Source organism: Aquarana catesbeiana, linkage group LG06 (genome assembly GCF_042186555.1).
Source record: "Aquarana catesbeiana isolate 2022-GZ linkage group LG06, ASM4218655v1, whole genome shotgun sequence".
In the NCBI taxonomy this organism is placed as follows: Eukaryota; Metazoa; Chordata; class Amphibia; order Anura; family Ranidae; genus Aquarana; species Aquarana catesbeiana.
In genome coordinates, this window is record NC_133329.1 from 300,281,657 (window position 1) to 300,299,097 (window position 17,441).

The following is a 17,441-nucleotide window of genomic DNA, read 5'->3' on the forward strand; positions in this document are numbered from 1 at the left end:
TTTAGCATTTTATGTTCATGAACATACTAAAAAATGTTCTTCTTGTGGCTAACAATACAAGTACATTATACTTGTTGAAAGTGTTATATTTGAACTCATATCAAGTGTTCTTCATCTTATGCTTGTTCTAGAATGAAATATGACCTATTCTGAATCTTGCAACCTAGCAGAAATCACCAGTTATCATGTGCCATAAAGACGATTTAAGATGATTTAGCAAGAACACTTGCCATAACTCCAGACATCGCTCTGATGGGTGAACTTTCTGTAGTGAATACATTCCAGGGCCATCCACTTCACCGGCATCTAAATATAGAAGAATATAGTAAGCTTATACAGAGAACTTTCTGAATGCAGTAACTGAAATTAACTTTGGCATTTAGCAGAAAATTAAGTGTTCCTTAACAGACTAGCACTTGAACAGGATTTTCTTATAATGAAGATTTATAATCATCATTCAGATACAAAACATTAGGGTTTAAGAGCACAGAGATTTAAATTTAAAAAAAAGCGTGTTGAACGCTGTTGTTCAGTCTGTAAAAGCACCTCTATGTAAGCCTATGAGGTTGATTTACTAAAAATGGGGAGTGCAAAATCAGGAGCAGCTCTGCACAAAAACCAATCAGCTTCCAGGTTTTATTGTCAAAGCTAAATTGAACAAGCTGAAGCTGCACCAGATTTTGCACTCTCCAGTTTTAGTAAATCAACCCTTATGTGTCCATCTGAAGATGGGTGTTTACAGGCAGAAAAAAACCCCCACCAAAGGCGCATTCATGAGAGGAGCATCTTGCATTTTAATGTTAATGCACTCCGATGACCAGAATAAAATAATATTCTGGCCAATAGAAGACATTAACCTGCATAAATGGTAGACACATCTTGTGTTTGCACGTTAATGCATTTCCTAGTGCATGGCCAAAAGAATGCATTAACTCCAAACGCTAGATGTGCCTAAATGAGTGTGCAATGTTAGGCATTTAGCGCTTTTTTTAAGCAGCATTTTCCTTGAAGGAGTTATGGCATTCAGAAGGGCTTTTACAGATGTTCTGCGTGCATGAGGCCTAATTCTTGCAGGTCAAAAATGAGAAACATCTAAAACAAAATTAAGTCAAGATACTGTAACTACTGTTAAAAACTATGCAGGACACTAAATCATGATTTAAATACACTAATTATACAAGACCCTCCAAATTTACGAAGCTGGAAGTCTTGATTTTAAAAGAAAGTTCCCTCTGTGTTGCCAATAACATACTTCAGGCTACATACTATGGGACAAATAAACGAATTGTCAATACATTCGTTTTTATAATTCTACATCATTATCTTACACTATAATAGCATTAACGTAGCTCTCAGTTTGCATTAAAAAAAGAGCATTGAAAAGTACTAAGGGAGCCATTTAGGCTGTACTACAAGCAGATTTAAAAAATTAACATTTAATCTAGTTGCAAAAATTGTAGAAAAATCTGTAACTGCTTTGTTACAGGTAAATCAGCATACCTACCTTTTTTGGTAAATGCTTGAAAATGTACCTTTTAATCTGTGTACTTTCTGTGTTTGAAGGGGTCCTACTGTTGTTATTGTAAGTTACATAATGAAGAATGCAACAGGAGATATATAAACACCTCAAGGTGGGCAGGAACACCTGAAGCTCCAGGATTAGTAGAACAGAGCCAAAAAGTATGGTAAGTAGATCTTGCCGTTAGAGCCCCTTAGAGATTTAAAATTGAACTGCAGGAATTCAGCCACTTTGTAAAAAGTGAAAGCACACTATGAGTTATGTCCAGCTAAGTGCATGATATCTCCTGGTCTTTTCTGTATTATTTACATTTGACAGGTTTTTTGCTCTACCCGAGAGATACACTGTGGGATCTGAGAGGAGAGAAGCACACAGAGCAGCTATACCTGACCCTCCCCTCTGCTGCCCATTCACAGAAGCCTTGGTATTTTGTGAATATGTTCACATAATACCAAGGCTTCTGTGACTGGGCAAGAGGAGGGGTGGGAATAGCAAGTGCATCGACTCTGCTGTTGAAGTTGCAGAGCTTAGAAGGATCAGCCCAGGGCTCCCAGAAATACAGCGATAACTGTCGTGCTATACTGGACAGTGCTATAAACCTGTCAAATATATATATATATCATTTTTTTAACAAAAGGAGCTGAAGTTCTGGAGTTCAGCTTTAAGAAGACAGCAGGTGAGCCAGCTCACCTCACTGAAATATTACATGGTATATCAGTTTGTATAATTAACGAAGCCTGCCTTTATATCAGCTTATGTAATCCACTACACAGATCTGGGAGGGGGGGGGGTGCACTCTGAAAAAAAAACACGGTCTACTGCATTATACAGTGTTCTCAATTTGTCCAGGAAGAAAAAAGCAATCATCAGTGAACTGAAGATCCTTTATTGTTGATTCAGCAGCCTGTGAGTAGGTTGGTAAATGTGATATTACTTAACAGCAAAAGAATGCAGTCCATGGGTGCAGACCATGTTATGATATTTGGCAGGGGTGCCCAGACAAATAATTTGGTAGCTAGCACTGTTCACATACATATATTGTCATATGTTATCTATTTGTTTGGAGAGGGGAGATATGCTTCGACAAGGAGCCACACATCACTTACATATAGAATCATCTTCCTCCTCCATCAACTCTGTGGTGCGGTTGCTTTAGCTATACTTTTAATGTTTTATTGTAAAACAAAAAAAAAACAAACTATATATATTTATATATAGCTATACATACGTATGCACATACAGTATATCGCTTACCTTTCCTCCATCTGCATTGTATTCTTTTTCATCTCTCTCTAGAAGACGGGCCAGTCCAAAGTCTGTGATCTTTACATGGTTAGGAGATTTAACCAACACATTCCGGGCTGCAAGGTCTCTGTGTACTAAGCGACGTTCCTCTAGGTACATCATACCCTGCCAAACAAGAAAAGGCAAGAATGTAACTAAGAACCTTCACAGCTATCTTTACAAGACTCTACAGCAACATCTATAAGATAAGAGTACAAAAGAACATAAGAAGACACCCTTGCAAATTGACCTGGCACCCTCATGTAAAAATATAGAGCTCCTAAGGCTGTAATGATGGTTTCTTTTTTAATTGCCAATTGATAGTAAATATTGCTATTACACTCCAGTGGTATTGTTGATATGGCACACTACACTATGTGGCTGGGCATACTTCAGTTAACCAAACTGTAAATAAAGCCTCGTACACACGATCGGATTTTCCGCAGACAAGGCATCAGACTTTTGTCCGAAGGGCGTGTACCTGGATTTTGTCTTGCATACAAACGGTAGATAATTGTCGGCCAACAAACATGAACGTAGTGATGTACTAGACGTACTACGAGCCGATAAAGAGGAAGTTAAATTGTTAGGGGCCACACTTTGGGCTCCTTCTACTAATTTTGTGTTAGTAGAAGTTTGGTGAGTGTTCATTCGCGCTTTTCATTTTGCGCTTTTCATTTCGTGCTTTTCAGTTCATTTCTGAATGGCCGTTCTTCAACCAGACATGTTGCGGAATCGCAGGAGATAACGTGTTATTTATTATTGCCCTTGAAGTTATTACTTTGACCCAAGTCCAGTCCAGGAACAGGAGGAGGAGGATTTCTTGGACCAAAAATTGGTTGCTTTATTAATCGTGACCAATTATGTCATATGCCTTTGCTGCGGGAGCTCCAGGAGAATAATCCAGATGATTTTCAGAATTATCTCCGGATGACAGACCCCTGCTTTCACCAACTCTTGGCATTGTTGACCCCCTATATTAAGAAGCAGGACACATGCATGAGGCTTTTATTTTATTTTTGGTTGAATAATGATTTGATTTGGTATATTTTCTATATTTTTGGATGCATAGAATGCACTTTTTGGTTAAGTTCTATTGGCAGGTAGCATGTCTTATTTTATTTGTTTTCTTTTTTAATGCACAATAAAAAAAATGTGTAGAATAATACTTGGCTATGTGTTTTATTTCAAATGACAGTTTGGGAGTAGGCAGTTACATTTAAAAAAATACAATGTAAAATTAACAAGGGACACCAACATAGTTGTATCTTTGATCTTAACCTCCCTGGCGGTATGATTATTTTGGATTTTAGGTGCTGAAAGCGGTACAATTATTTTGCATGGAAATTTGGCGTTTTATATTGTAAGCCTGTAATTCTTAACAATAACACACTTAAATCTGTCCAAACAAGAGTCTAGTAGACATCCCGGCTATGATGAAGTTTGAAACACAAAATCATAAATTATAATATAATAAATAAATATAAATAATTAAAAAAAAAAATAATATAATAATAAAATAAATTTCCCCACGATTCACTATCGCTCAATTCTGCAAGTGTTCTAATTTACTATCGCTGTTTTCTAGCTGATCTAAAGCCACTTTTGACGTAAAGGGACACTTTTTGGTTGCTATGGACAATCTCAAGTTTCCAGGCAAAAAGAACAGTATATATCATATAAAACTGCATGCAGGGCATGGGCCAAAGCATTAGGGACAAAAGGGATTGTGAAATAATTTCATACAGTACTGTAATCTGTAAGATTACAGTACTGTATGTGTTATGATTTTAAAATTTTTTGAATTTGCCGCCAGGCTCCGCCCCCATGCGTCGCAACGCTCGCAGGGAATGGAGCCTGGCACAGAGAGGCTTCGGGAGGAGGACAGAGCCCGCAGACACAGCAGGGGACAAGGTAAGTGTGGCTCGGGGTTACCGCTAATGGTGCTGAAATTTAACCTCGAGCCACACTTGGGAATAACGTCAGGGAGGCTACAAACTATGGGATAATGGTGTTGTGGTAACTTGCCCCAAAAAAAAAAAAAAAAAAAAAAAACAAGCATAATAATATTGTTCTTGTTATCACTGGAAAATAAAAGCCTTTTAAAATACGTGGCATTTTAAAATACGTGGCAATAATATGGCAGAACTTCATTAGTATCACAAGCAAAGCAGCTTCATTATTATCCCATTAAAGAAGAAGAGAATGTGCGCTGCATTTAGAGATTTCATAATTTGCCACGTCACGAATGTTAATTCTCCATTACGAATGCAAGTTTGCAAGACCGACCGCTTCTGGTTCCTCCTTGCTTCTGAGCATGCGTGTTTGTACTTTGGACTTTTACCCGACAGATTTGTGTACACACGCCCGAAAAATCTGACAACAAACCGTTATCTGCCATCCAACATTTGTCCACGGAAAATCCGACAACAGTTGTCCGATGGAGTGTACAAACAGTCGGATTTTCCGCCAACAGCCTGCCATCACACAATTCCCGCCGGAAAATCCGATCGTGTGTACGAGGCTTAACTGCAGGCCATGGTTCACACTGTTGCTTACAAGAGGGTTGGCTGGGAGTAAATGGGACTTTTTATGTTACTACAAGAAAGTCTGTATCATTTAATACAATGTGCTTGTTTATGGAAATCCCTTTTAACAGAATCCAATGCCTGCATTTGTAATCCATAGCAACCAGAGATTTGCCATGATTTTTAAACTGCGAGAAAAAAAAAATATTCAAATTATTATTATTATTGTCTGCTTATGTTTACATCATGTTTTTCTTTTTCACCATTTTTAATGAATACTTTCCATAATTTATTGCTGTCATAAAATGCTAAATCTTACAATTTCCTAATATTACAATTTTGCTGTCATTGTCCTGTCAGAAAGGGGTTACAGCAACTCAATATTCTATATACACAGGCATGGACATATTTACAACAACTATAGGAGAAGAAAGTGCAGAACCAGATAGCAACAGTGTTGAAAAACTGCTAAGCAAAGGAAAAGAAAAAGCTGAAATACTGCTTCTCACCACCAGGTGGCGATTCTAAAACGTATTCCCAAATGATGTTTTTGGTAAGTTCTTTGTAGTCTAAAAAAGAGTGGGAAATCCTTCTATGCTATTTAGTTTTAAGGCCTCTGCACACTGGGCTACAAATGCTTTTGTTTGTTTTGTGTTTTTCTCCCTCTAAATGCCTCTCCACACTAGCCTATGTGCCAATGCACACATAGGCATTTACAGGCGCTTACTGGCAGGGGCGCTTACATGCAGGAATATAAACCCAGAGCCAGCACATTCAGGAGAGTAACATTTTGCTGCTAAAAACCACCTGACATGCTTAAACATGTGGGCACGTGAAGCGCTTGAACGTGCATTCATTTCATTTGCCAGAATAAAAAAAAAAACTTCTGCCCAATGAAATAAATTAACGCCCAAGTGCTTGACGCACCTAATCATGTCTAAACATGTTTGCAAAAACACGGCTTTAGGCACATTTTTTTATGCTGCTTTTCTTCTGCCAAAGGGGCTTGCAATAATATGGCTTTACGCACATTTTTGACACTGATTTTTTTCTGCCAGGAGAAAGATGATTAGAAGAGCTGGGCAAATGCCCAGTGTTCATGGGCCTAAGTATACTATTTGCAATTGCTCCTGGAAATTCTGTTTGTCACTAGAATTTAGCTTGGACCAGTTCCAATTCATTCAAACAAAACAGACACAGATTTTCATCATATTTACCCTGTTTCCAGAATTTGACTATTATTACGCTAAAAAATATTTTTACGTCTGATATAATATTAATATAAACAGCAACAGCAAGTCATTCTTAAATATAAAGCCCAAAAATTTGGAAACATTTTCCATCCTGCTCCTTCGAATTTTCTTGTCATTGCAGTGGAAAATGAACATGAATTTGGCCTACTAATGGTTAGAAAAACAGGCAAACTTTCTTTTCCTAAGAATTTTCCTTTGAAATTCTACCCATCTATGGTCAGCTTAAAGCAGTGCTTTACCCAAAAGGGAAGGTCCACTTTAAGCCCTCATCCCCCCTCCTCTGCCACATTTGGCAGGTCATTTTTTTCAGGGGGGAGCGGGTACCTAGTTTTGACAGGTACCGCTCCCACTTCTGCTTGGATCGTCTAGGCGATCTGAGCAGAAGTTCTTTTCTCCCCTCCCTCCCCGCAGCCTTCTGGGACACATCAGAGGTCCCATAAAATTGAGGGACCATTCACATAGCACAGCGCGGCTTGCACATTTGCAGTGGGCAGCTGGCTGTGAAGCTGCAAACATCACAACTGGCTGCCTTCAGTTAGGATGCCAGTGTTGGGAACCTGAAGGCTAGTGAAGAACTAGCCCGGGCGAGGACGATGCTGGATCCCTGGACAGGTAAATGTCCTGTTATTAAAAGTCAGCAGCTACAGGATATGTAGCTGCTGACTTTTTTTTTCCAGAGTGGAGAACCACTTTAAGTCACTTACCAACATACCAATGACTACTTTATTGCTTATCAGTGAGAGAAAATCTGATGGTAAGTATTTTGTTTTGTGGTCAAGTAAAGAGATAAAGGTAAAATAGATGCTTCTCTACTTGAGCTGCCTGCCTGCTCACATGCAAGCAGAACATTCACACTGAATACGGTTTATCTATAGTAAAGATCTAGCACCACAAAGTGTGCTCTGCAGAATCTGGATGCAATTTTTAATGTCAGACAGTTCAAGGAGATACAGGTGGAGTAAAGAGCCAGTAGTGAAATTTTGGTTGAGGAGAACACTGCAGGGCAGACTTCCTTTCTAAATTTGGAATGGTGTTTGAGGCACTAGCATAAAGGAAGTCTTAGTCCACAAGCTGCTCTGATCAAAGCCACATGTATCCAAGTGCATTATCTGTAATAAAGAATAACTAACATTTCAAGAAATATAAGAGATGGCTTATAACTTGTTACCATCTACCCAGAACAATACAACTTTGGGTGGAATGACCCACTTCCCAAAGTGAAAGATTGTTTTTTATGACATTTTTTTTTTTAAGGAAACATAGAAAATCCCATTTCCCTTTGACCCCTGTCTAGAGTAACACACCACATCCCTTCTGTAAACAGCAGCAGGGCCCCCTAATCCTCTGATGCATGCAATGCCTGGCAGAGCAAAGTCTATTCATAAAAGTACAATGGTCGCCAAGGGAATGATTTCATTTTATAGATGTGCCCCAATGGCAGCCTTGGCCATCTAGAAATGATAGCTCCAGGTTTCAGTAAAAACCCAGGAGACGTGTAGTTTTCCTGAAATCACCTTTAAAGTGTGCTTCACGTTAATTTGTATCCACATGTCTGCCAAACTGCGTCTGTGTGATCTCCAATATGCCAGTTTAAGTAAGCTTCTGTGTAATACAATCTGAAGTGTCCCATTTTGGCCATTTATAATGCTGGAATGTACAGCATGGAGCTGTAAAAAGCAGGTAAGTAAATAATTGTTCCATACTTGCTAGCAAGTGTTCATTTTGCATAAACAGCCTCAATGCACAGAGTAAATTAATGGCACAGTCTCCCATGGCAATCCTCCAATTCTTCTCTTCTTCCTATTAATATTGTACGCTTGAATGTTAAGACTGTTAGACAAGATCCATGCTTGGTGTCTGTATCCTGAGTACATTCATTTTGTTGTGAGCTGTTTGCTATTAATGAACCATCCAGGTGTCTTGACAGATAAGCCAACAATACCTCAATGCATGTCTCGCATTCTCCCCAAAGCCTTTCTCAGCTCTGCAGTTCCCAGACTTGTCCTACCACACATCCTGAAATTTACATGATATCTAGTTATGGTAACATCCCACTCAGCCTGAGACTTTCATCCCTCAGTCATAACTTTTACATTTGGCTTATGCTACACTTATCTAACCACATCCAGCCATGTCAGTCTTTTGTTCACTGACTCATCTATTTCCCTATGAATGTGCAAATAATAACCCATCTTTTCCTGTGCAAAGTAAAATATTTCTCCCTACTGATGCCTGGATTCATTAAAGCATCAGTCAACTCCAAACTAATATTTCAGCTGTGAACTGAAGATAAACCATTGGCTTGTTTAAAGCAAATCTATGCACATCAATGCTGGGCAAAACAATAGGTTCACTTTATTAGTTGTCACAATAGCAGTCTGTAACTCCTTTTCTGTTCCCTGTTGTTCTTTTTGGCTGCTGGGAGCAGAAAGAGGATGCCCAGTGCAATCTTCTCAAAGTTGATGGACAAATAAACTGTGCACTTTGCAAATGCAGTTGCACTCTACAAAGTGCAGTTGCCCCAGAGCTTAGTAAATGAGAGGAAGCTCTGCTGATCTCCATCATCCAATCATGTGCAAGCAAAAATGCTGTTTTTTTTTTTTTATTTTCTTGCTTGTTGTTGGATATTTTTTGCAACATGAAGCTTTGCCTCATTTACTAAGCTCTGGAGCAATTGCACTTGCAAAGTGCTAGTCTATTTGCCTTTAGTAAATTAACCTCAGTGTCTCTCTCCCTACTCCAACATGACAGCATTCAGTGCCTGAGAAGCCAATCACCAAACACCAGCATCAGTTGATTGAGGGCCCCCATAAAGTGAACCGGTTTCTTTACCCTGTATATATGTTTAAAAAAAAACGCCGTGCTGTCTTTAAATAAAAACAAACGTATATGAAAATGACTCAATAAAGTGACAATAATGCAATAGAGTGGTAATCACTAGAATCAAACTAGCATAATTAAATCACGTCTACCATACATTGATATAAAGTGACAATAGTGCAATAAAAGTGCTATTCACGTGGATCAAATTAATACAAATTTATTAAACACAAGCCCCAGCCCGGGGTACTCACATGGACATGGTGCTTCAGTGCACCACTCTATAGAAGGTAAATATACGCCGGGATCGTATGAGATAGTATGCGTCTCCTCCATGAGCAGACCTGGGGCCTCCAGTGTCCAGGGGACAGGACGGTACTGGAGGCAGCTGGTCTGCTCATGGAGGAGACGCATACTATCTCATACGATCCCGGCGTATATTTACCTTCTATAGAGTGGTGCACTGAAGCACCATGTCGTATGAGATAGTATGTGTCTCCTCCTTGAGCAGACCTGGGGCCTCCAGTGTCCAGGGGACAGGACGGTACTGGAGGCAGCTGGTCTGCTCATGGAGGAGACGCATACTATCTCATACGATCCCGGTGTATATTTACCTTCTATAGAGTGGTGCACTGAAGCACCATGTCCATGTGAGTACCCCGGACCGGGGCTTGTGTTTAATAATTTTTTTATATACCAAAACGTTATCACACTATCCAGCTTTTTCTGTTATCCCACATATATATATGGAGACTACGTTATTGGGCAGTCCAGGATTCTACAGCATTCATAGAACCCAGAGGTGGTTCACAGGTGTGTTTTGACTGAACTTAAATGTGAGGTCACACGATCTGAGGTGAGCATTTATTACCTAGGGGGGGAGCACCAGTGTGTGAACACACCAACACGTTTGGATCACCACAATAAGAATCAACTATTTATGGACTTTATGAGTTTGTTGCACTATTTGATGTGATAAATGAACATGATATCACATATATGTACTATAGCACTTATTTTTTCTATATGTCACTGTATTAATATTAAGCAAATTGTGATTCTATCATATTAATTTGATCCATGTGAATAGTACTTTTATTGCACTATTGTCACTTTATTTATATCAATGTATGGTACATGTGATTTAATTGTGCTAGTTTGATTCTAGTGATTACCACTCTATTGCACTATTGTCGCTGTATTCAGTCATTTTCATATACGTTTGTTTTTATTTAAAGACAGCGCAGCGTTTTTTAAACATATACACTGGTTTTGCGCAAATTTATGGGACGTTAACAATGCCAGCAGCTGTCCATATAATAGCTATATGGTGGCTTGCAAGATTTCTTTATTTCAGACTGTTTCTTTACCCTGTATGGGAATTTTCACTCCTATCATCAAATAACAATAAGTTTAAAGTGCAACTACAGCCAAATTTGTTTTGAAGCTTTGAACATATTAGGGAAAGGTTGGAACCCCTGTTACAATTTTATTGCAGTTTATTGCAGTTCAAGGTTTCATCAAGGAGATTCCCCTAACTTCTTGCGCTAGTGACAGCTTTGTAAAAAGTCAGGAAGTAAAGAAAGAGATCAACAGGGTCAAAGGAAACAATAAAAAGCTTTCAATGATTATAGCCTTCTCCTACTACACTAAAAAAGTGTTCTTATTGCAGTCTGTGGTTACCCTAAAAGAGAAGTTTAGGATGTTTTTTTTTCAAGAATCATATTGTACTCTTCGCTGGTTCTTCGCTAATTACAATTCTACTTACTCCTATCCTCTTCCTTTCACCGTTGGGGTCCCCCAAGGTTCTGTTCTTAACCTCTCCTATTCTCGATCTACACCTCCTCCTTGGGTCAGCTGATAGCCTCCCATTGCTTTCAATATCACCTTTACGCCGACGACACCCACATTTATCTCTATACCCCTCAGCTCACTCCTTCAATCTCCTCAGGTATCAGCCTGGATGTCACACCACTTCTCCTCCACCGTGTGCCCCTTCCCCTGATCTCTCTGTCAAGATCGATGGCACAACTATCAGCCCATCCCCACATGCCAAGGTTCTAGGTGTAATTCTGAACCCTGATCTATTCTTTAGGCACCACGTCCATTCACTGTCCAAATCTTGCTGCCTCAACCTCCGCAACATCTCCAAAATATGCCCCTTTCTAACCAATGACACCCCAAAGCTACTAGTTCACTTTCTGGTCATCTCACGCCTCAACTACTGCAACTCCATTCTCATTGGCTTATCTTTACATAGGCTAGCCCCCCTTCGGTCCATCATGAATGCTGCTGCCAGTCTCATCCACCTTACCAACCGCTCAGTGTCTGCTACTCCTCTCTTTCAATCCCTCCATTGGCTTCCGCTAACCCAATGAAATAATTCAAAATACTAACAACTACTTACAAAGCCATCCACAACTCTGCCCCCAACTACATTACTAGCCTAGTGTCAAAATACCAACCTAATCATTCTCTTCGCTCCTCCAAAGACCTCCTGCTCTCTAGCTCCATCATCACCTCCTATCATGCTTGCCTCAAGGACTTTTCCAGAGCCCCTCCCATCCTATAGAACTTCCCACCCCATCTGTCCGATTATCTTCTACTCTGTTTGCATTTAGACTATCCCTGAAAACCCTCCTCTTCAGAGAAGCCTATCGTGCCCACACCTAAACCTGTACTTTTATTTTCTCCAGCAACTCATCCCTCACATTTATTACCTTTTGTATCACCCTCCTAGATTGTAAGCTCTAACGAGCAGGGCCCTCTGATTCCTCCTGTGTTGAATGCTGTGCTGCATCTGTCCCGCGCTGGCTCTCATTGTGAAAACTTCTGTCCGCACTGCCCCCTGTGCTCACTGGAGCACTGGGTTGTGGAGGGGATGGGAGTGGCTGGCTCAGGCTCTTAGCGGCTCGGCAGGCTGAGCCAGGTGCCGGGTTCAGGATTATGGGCAGATGCCAACTATATTGTCGCAATCTTTTCCCAGCCTGGTCCGGCTCTGTGATGTCAACTCCCATTAACATAGATTAAAACTAAAAAAAATAAAACAAAAAGTGCTTTTTACTTGCTTAAAAAATCATTATGATCTCTCCCTACTTTGTAATGTTTAGGAGGAGGCTATGGAGTAAAATTTAACATAATTAACCTTGTCTGTATTATGTTCATAGTTATTAACAGCTGTAAACTAAGTTGAAACCTACCCTCATGCACTGTATGTTAATGAGGGATAATGTGGGAACAAAGACACCTAAGGCTGGCAAGAAATTCTGAGAATCAGCCATGACACCTTCTACTTGGAAATATCTAAAAGGTTTTATTTATATATTTATATATATATATATATATATATATATATATATATATATATATATATATATATATATTTATATATATATATATATATATATATATATATATATATATATATATATATGTATAGTTCATTTTAAGGAGCTATGTGAATGGGAACACCTAACAAACATGGGGTTTGTTGTGGGGTGGAGTTTTCTCTGATCTGATTGCAAAGGTGGAAATATGCTTTAAAGAAGAAACCCCTCACTTTCTATCCTGGTGACAATGTTGTAATCAGCACAGAAAGTGAATAAAAAACTCCCCCAATAGGGCCACAGAGACAAGTATACACTCACTGCCAGAGGTTCTGATTCTAAGGGCTCATTTAGATTAGCAGGAGCCCACTGCCCCTCTGAAAATGTATCCACCATGGACAGGTGGTTGGGAGACGATATGATACCTCCTCATCCCAAGTTTTAACCCTGAAAAATCCATACCACCATGCTGCAACCACGTTTAAAAAAAACAAAGGTCATGCATGCACGAGTCAATGACTATGTAAAGAACCATTGGCATGTAAAAGCGTACAGCCATGTACAACTATTCCCTGGTAGGCTGTACACAGCACATGTGGCTCCCGGGGTGCTGGAAAGATTCAGGAAATTTATGCTAGGCATAAAAATTGCCTGTAAATTTCCAGGTGCACGAACCCTAAAAAAAAAAAAAAAAAAAAAAGGGTTTTGGCTGAAATGTATTCTGTGTTGTCTGCTTACAAGTCCAGTCCCCTAACAAATAACTATTATCTTCCAAAAAAGGTTTGCCGAGGAACAAAATGGTATTTTTATACAACAAAATGTTATCACATTTGTTAGTAACCTATACAAGGTAAATCTGCTGTACAAAGCATAATATAGGGCAATTATATCTACCCTTATTTTTCCTGTAAAGTTGAATTCCAAACTTGTAGCAGCCAGCAAGCTTTACTGAAGTTTGCAAGGTTACACACCCTATTTGACACAGAGGTGGTTAACAGATTTATATGAAGCACAATTAGCAACAAAACATTAATTTTCACAAAGTTATGGACATTTCAGGCAGAAAAGTCACCCAAAAAATGACTGTGACTCAAAAGACCAATTATCATCTCATTATTAGAGTTAAGGTGAGAAGCTAATGAGTAGGTTTGTTTAATACACACGTATAGGGAGCAAATAGGTGAGTGATGTATTTTTCTGCAAGTTAAGATAGAAACCTATGCATTAAGACAATTTATAGAGAATTAGCTTGTACTATAAATGTTGGCACTGCAAGTACTTAAAAAAAAGTATGCAAATTCATTTAGAATTTTAGAATACTTCTAAAACAACGTTCTGAACTTTTTAATGTGTGATTAATTTTTTCACAGTGAGGTCTACGATGCTGCTACTCACTGTGTTGAACTAAACAATCACAACTATAAGCCTGCTCCTACTGCAAAGTCCTGCCCATGCATGGATTCCGCTGTACCTGGCTGTATGGACACGATGTAAAAAGGTCAACAAGCATAAATTGAATTCCTTTGTTCTTCTCTTCATCCCTATAGCAGCATGAAGCACGTAAGTCACCTTGCACAGTGAAAAAAGTTTTCAATGTTAATCCTAAAGGAAGAAAAATATTTATTCTGTCTCTGATAGGCCTTACTGCCTTGACAGGCCCTGAGAAAAGCAGCGAGATGGTGCTAAAGTATATACATTGTATTAATTACTTTTTAAACTTTTTGATAGGTTTTTATATCTATTGTGCTCAGTGAGAATAACTCTGGTAGATATGTTGTCTGTCTATAGCCATGCACAGTTATTTACAGCTGTCAAAGTTGTGTCCATGTAAAAACTGTATCAACAGAAGAATTGTCCTGTATTTATGTCTATACCTTGTTATTGTCACAAACCAAGGGGAATTTCCAATTTAAATCCAAAGTAGACCTTTGCTTATTACATCTCCGTGTGGCAACACATAGACCATTAAACTCCCTGCAACCTATCATTTACATCCAGGCACAAACTGTGATTTCAAATATGTATTGTGTATTTTCTGTTCGGAGAAAACAGAAATCTATACATGCCAATACATCGGAATGCAGCGTGTTGTTTTTAATGGGGCCACCTAAACATCCCCTGGAGCACTTGCAAACCAGGGACTCCATATTATTATAGAGATAAGAAGTTGAGGTCTTATTTTTAGGTAACACAAACAAACCTTTTAATATCCTAATAATGTTCTATTAAAACCAGGTTTAAAAAACATTTCTTTATAGGCATTAGCTTTGGAGTTTAAGTGATTCCCTTTATTGGCTAACTAAAGATAAGAAAGATGCAAGCTTTGGGGATAACTTTGATCACTTCTTCAGGACCATGTATAAAGCCTGAAGAAGGTATCCAAGTTCTATTGAACGCTTGTTCTTTCAAAAGCTTGTGCCTTAAATAACCTGTTAGCCAATAAAGAGTATCACTTAAACCCCAAACTGTCTGCATTAATTGATGGCTAACACTGTACAATAGTCCACTGCTTTATAGGCAGCAGTAAAAGGTGTTTGAAATGTTCCCTCTTCACCCACTCACCAGAGATCTGCAATTTAATTTCTGAAGGTCATCACTAAGAAGCAGCTTCATTTTTAAACCATGAAGTACAAGTTAAGTCTAGCAGTTCAGTTGAAGAGCCCTGTCAGAATAGCACATGAAATTGTATTTGACTGATGTCTAACACAATATGGCTGCGTTCAAAGAGAAAAGACATCATTCCCCAGACTGGCCTCTTTATGGAAACTGATCTATTTTGCTGAACAAAGAGAGACAGCTGGCTCTACATGTACCCAAGAGACTTAGTGAAGCATATGCTCCAGCACAACATGCCACTCATAGATTTAGCTATTAGGTGAAAGAATTGTTTTACCTGAAAATTCATCAGTGTCCCCAAATTGCTTCCCAACTTAGGTCTGGACAGAGAAGCACACAGATAAGTCAGGTGTGTTTGTAAATTCAGAGCCTAAATAAAATATGGCGTCTCTGACAATGACAATATTTGATTTACGGGTTTCACTGTGTGAGGCTTGTCATGTAAGATTACAGAAACATAATGCTAGAATAGAGCCTGATCTCACTGCACAGCTTCATTTTTTGTTTTCATTTCAGTGTAATAAGTCTTACACCACACATTTTATATATAGCGGGTAAAATACTGTAAGTATTGAACACCTCACCGTTTTCTAGGTAAATATATTTCTAAAGGTACTGTTGACATGAAGTTTTCACCACATAGTTACATAGTTAGTAAGGTTGAATAAAGAAACCAGTCCATTCAATTCAACCTGAGTGAGTGTGGGTGCATGTCTACAATTGTCCCTATCCCTGTACATTGTGTCTCATTAAGATGCTCATCTATTATATTATAATAGACATGTCAGTAACAACTCATGCAATCCATAAATACAAAGAAACCAAAACAAATAAGTTCCGAAATGAAGTTATGTGTAATGAAATGGAACAGGGAAAAAGTATTGAACACGCTTACTGAAATTAATTTAATACTTTGTACAAAATCCTTTGTTGGTAATGACAGCTTCAGGATGCCTCCTGTATGAAGAAACTAGTCGCATGCATTTCACAGGTGTGATTTTGGCCCATTCTTCCACACAAACAACCTTCAAACCTTGAAGGTTTCCGTGGGCCTCTTCTATGTACTCTGATCTTTAGTTCTTTCCATAGATTTTCTATTGTATTCAAGTCGGGTGATTGGCTGGCCATTCTAGCAGCTTTATTTTCTTTCTTTGAAACCAATTGAGAGTTTCTTCGGCTTTGTGTTTGGGATCATTGTCTTGCTGAAATGTCCACCCTTGTTTCATCTTCATCATCCTGGCAGATGGCAGAAGATTTTTATCAAGAATATCTTGGTATATTTTTCCATTCATCCTTCCTTTAACGATATAAAAATTTGCCAGTACAGTGAACTGAAAAACAGCCCCACAGCATGATGTTTCTAGCTCTAAACTTCACTGTTGGTATAGTGTTTTTGGGGTGATGTGAAGTGTCATTTGACCTCCAAACATGGTGTGTATAATGGCATCCAAACAGTTCAATTTTGGTCTCATCTGACCAGACTATATTGTCCCAGTATTTTACAGGCTTGTCTAAATGTTGTGCAGCAAACTTTAAACGAGCTTCAACATACTTTTTCTTCAGCGATGGAGTCTTGCGTGGTGAGCGCACATACAGGCCATGGTGATTCAGTGCATTACTTATTGTTTTCTTTGAAACAATTGTACCTGCTAATTCCAGGTCTATCTGAAGCTTTCCACAAGTGGTCCTTGGCTCTTGGACAACTCTTCTGATAATTATTTTCACTTCTCTGTCAGAAATCTTGTGAGGAGCACCTGGTCATGGCTGGTTCATAATGAAATGATGTTCTTTTCACTTCCGTATTATGGCCCCAACAGTGCTCACTGAAACATTCAGAAGTTTAGAAATCCTTCTGTAACCAGTGCCATCAGTATGTTTTGGAACAATAAGGTTGTGAAGGTGTTGAGGGAGCTCTTTGCTTTTACCCATCATGAGATGTTTCTTATGTGACACCTTGGTAATGAGACACCTTATTTTTAGGCCATCAGTTGAGACTGAACCAGCTGATATTAATTTGAACTGTCAAGGGGCAGGGTTGCTTTATAATTACTGATAGATTTCAGCTGGTGTCTTGGCTTTCCATGCCTTTTTGCAT

General features: G+C 38.9%; 1 protein-coding gene across 2 annotated transcripts in view; it reads right to left on the reverse strand.

The window, feature by feature from the left end:
- Window positions 1-17,441, reverse strand: part of ERBB4 (erb-b2 receptor tyrosine kinase 4) — a 1,370,802-nt gene that overhangs the window by 77,706 nt on the left and 1,275,655 nt on the right. For both annotated transcript variants that reach the window (XM_073633560.1, XM_073633559.1), the window contains exons 21-22: window positions 2,774-2,929; window positions 231-306 (exon numbers count right to left, since the gene is read on the reverse strand). In XM_073633560.1, the coding sequence (XP_073489661.1) occupies window positions 231-306; window positions 2,774-2,929 (232 nt within the window). The remainder of the gene's footprint in view (window positions 1-230; window positions 307-2,773; window positions 2,930-17,441) is intronic.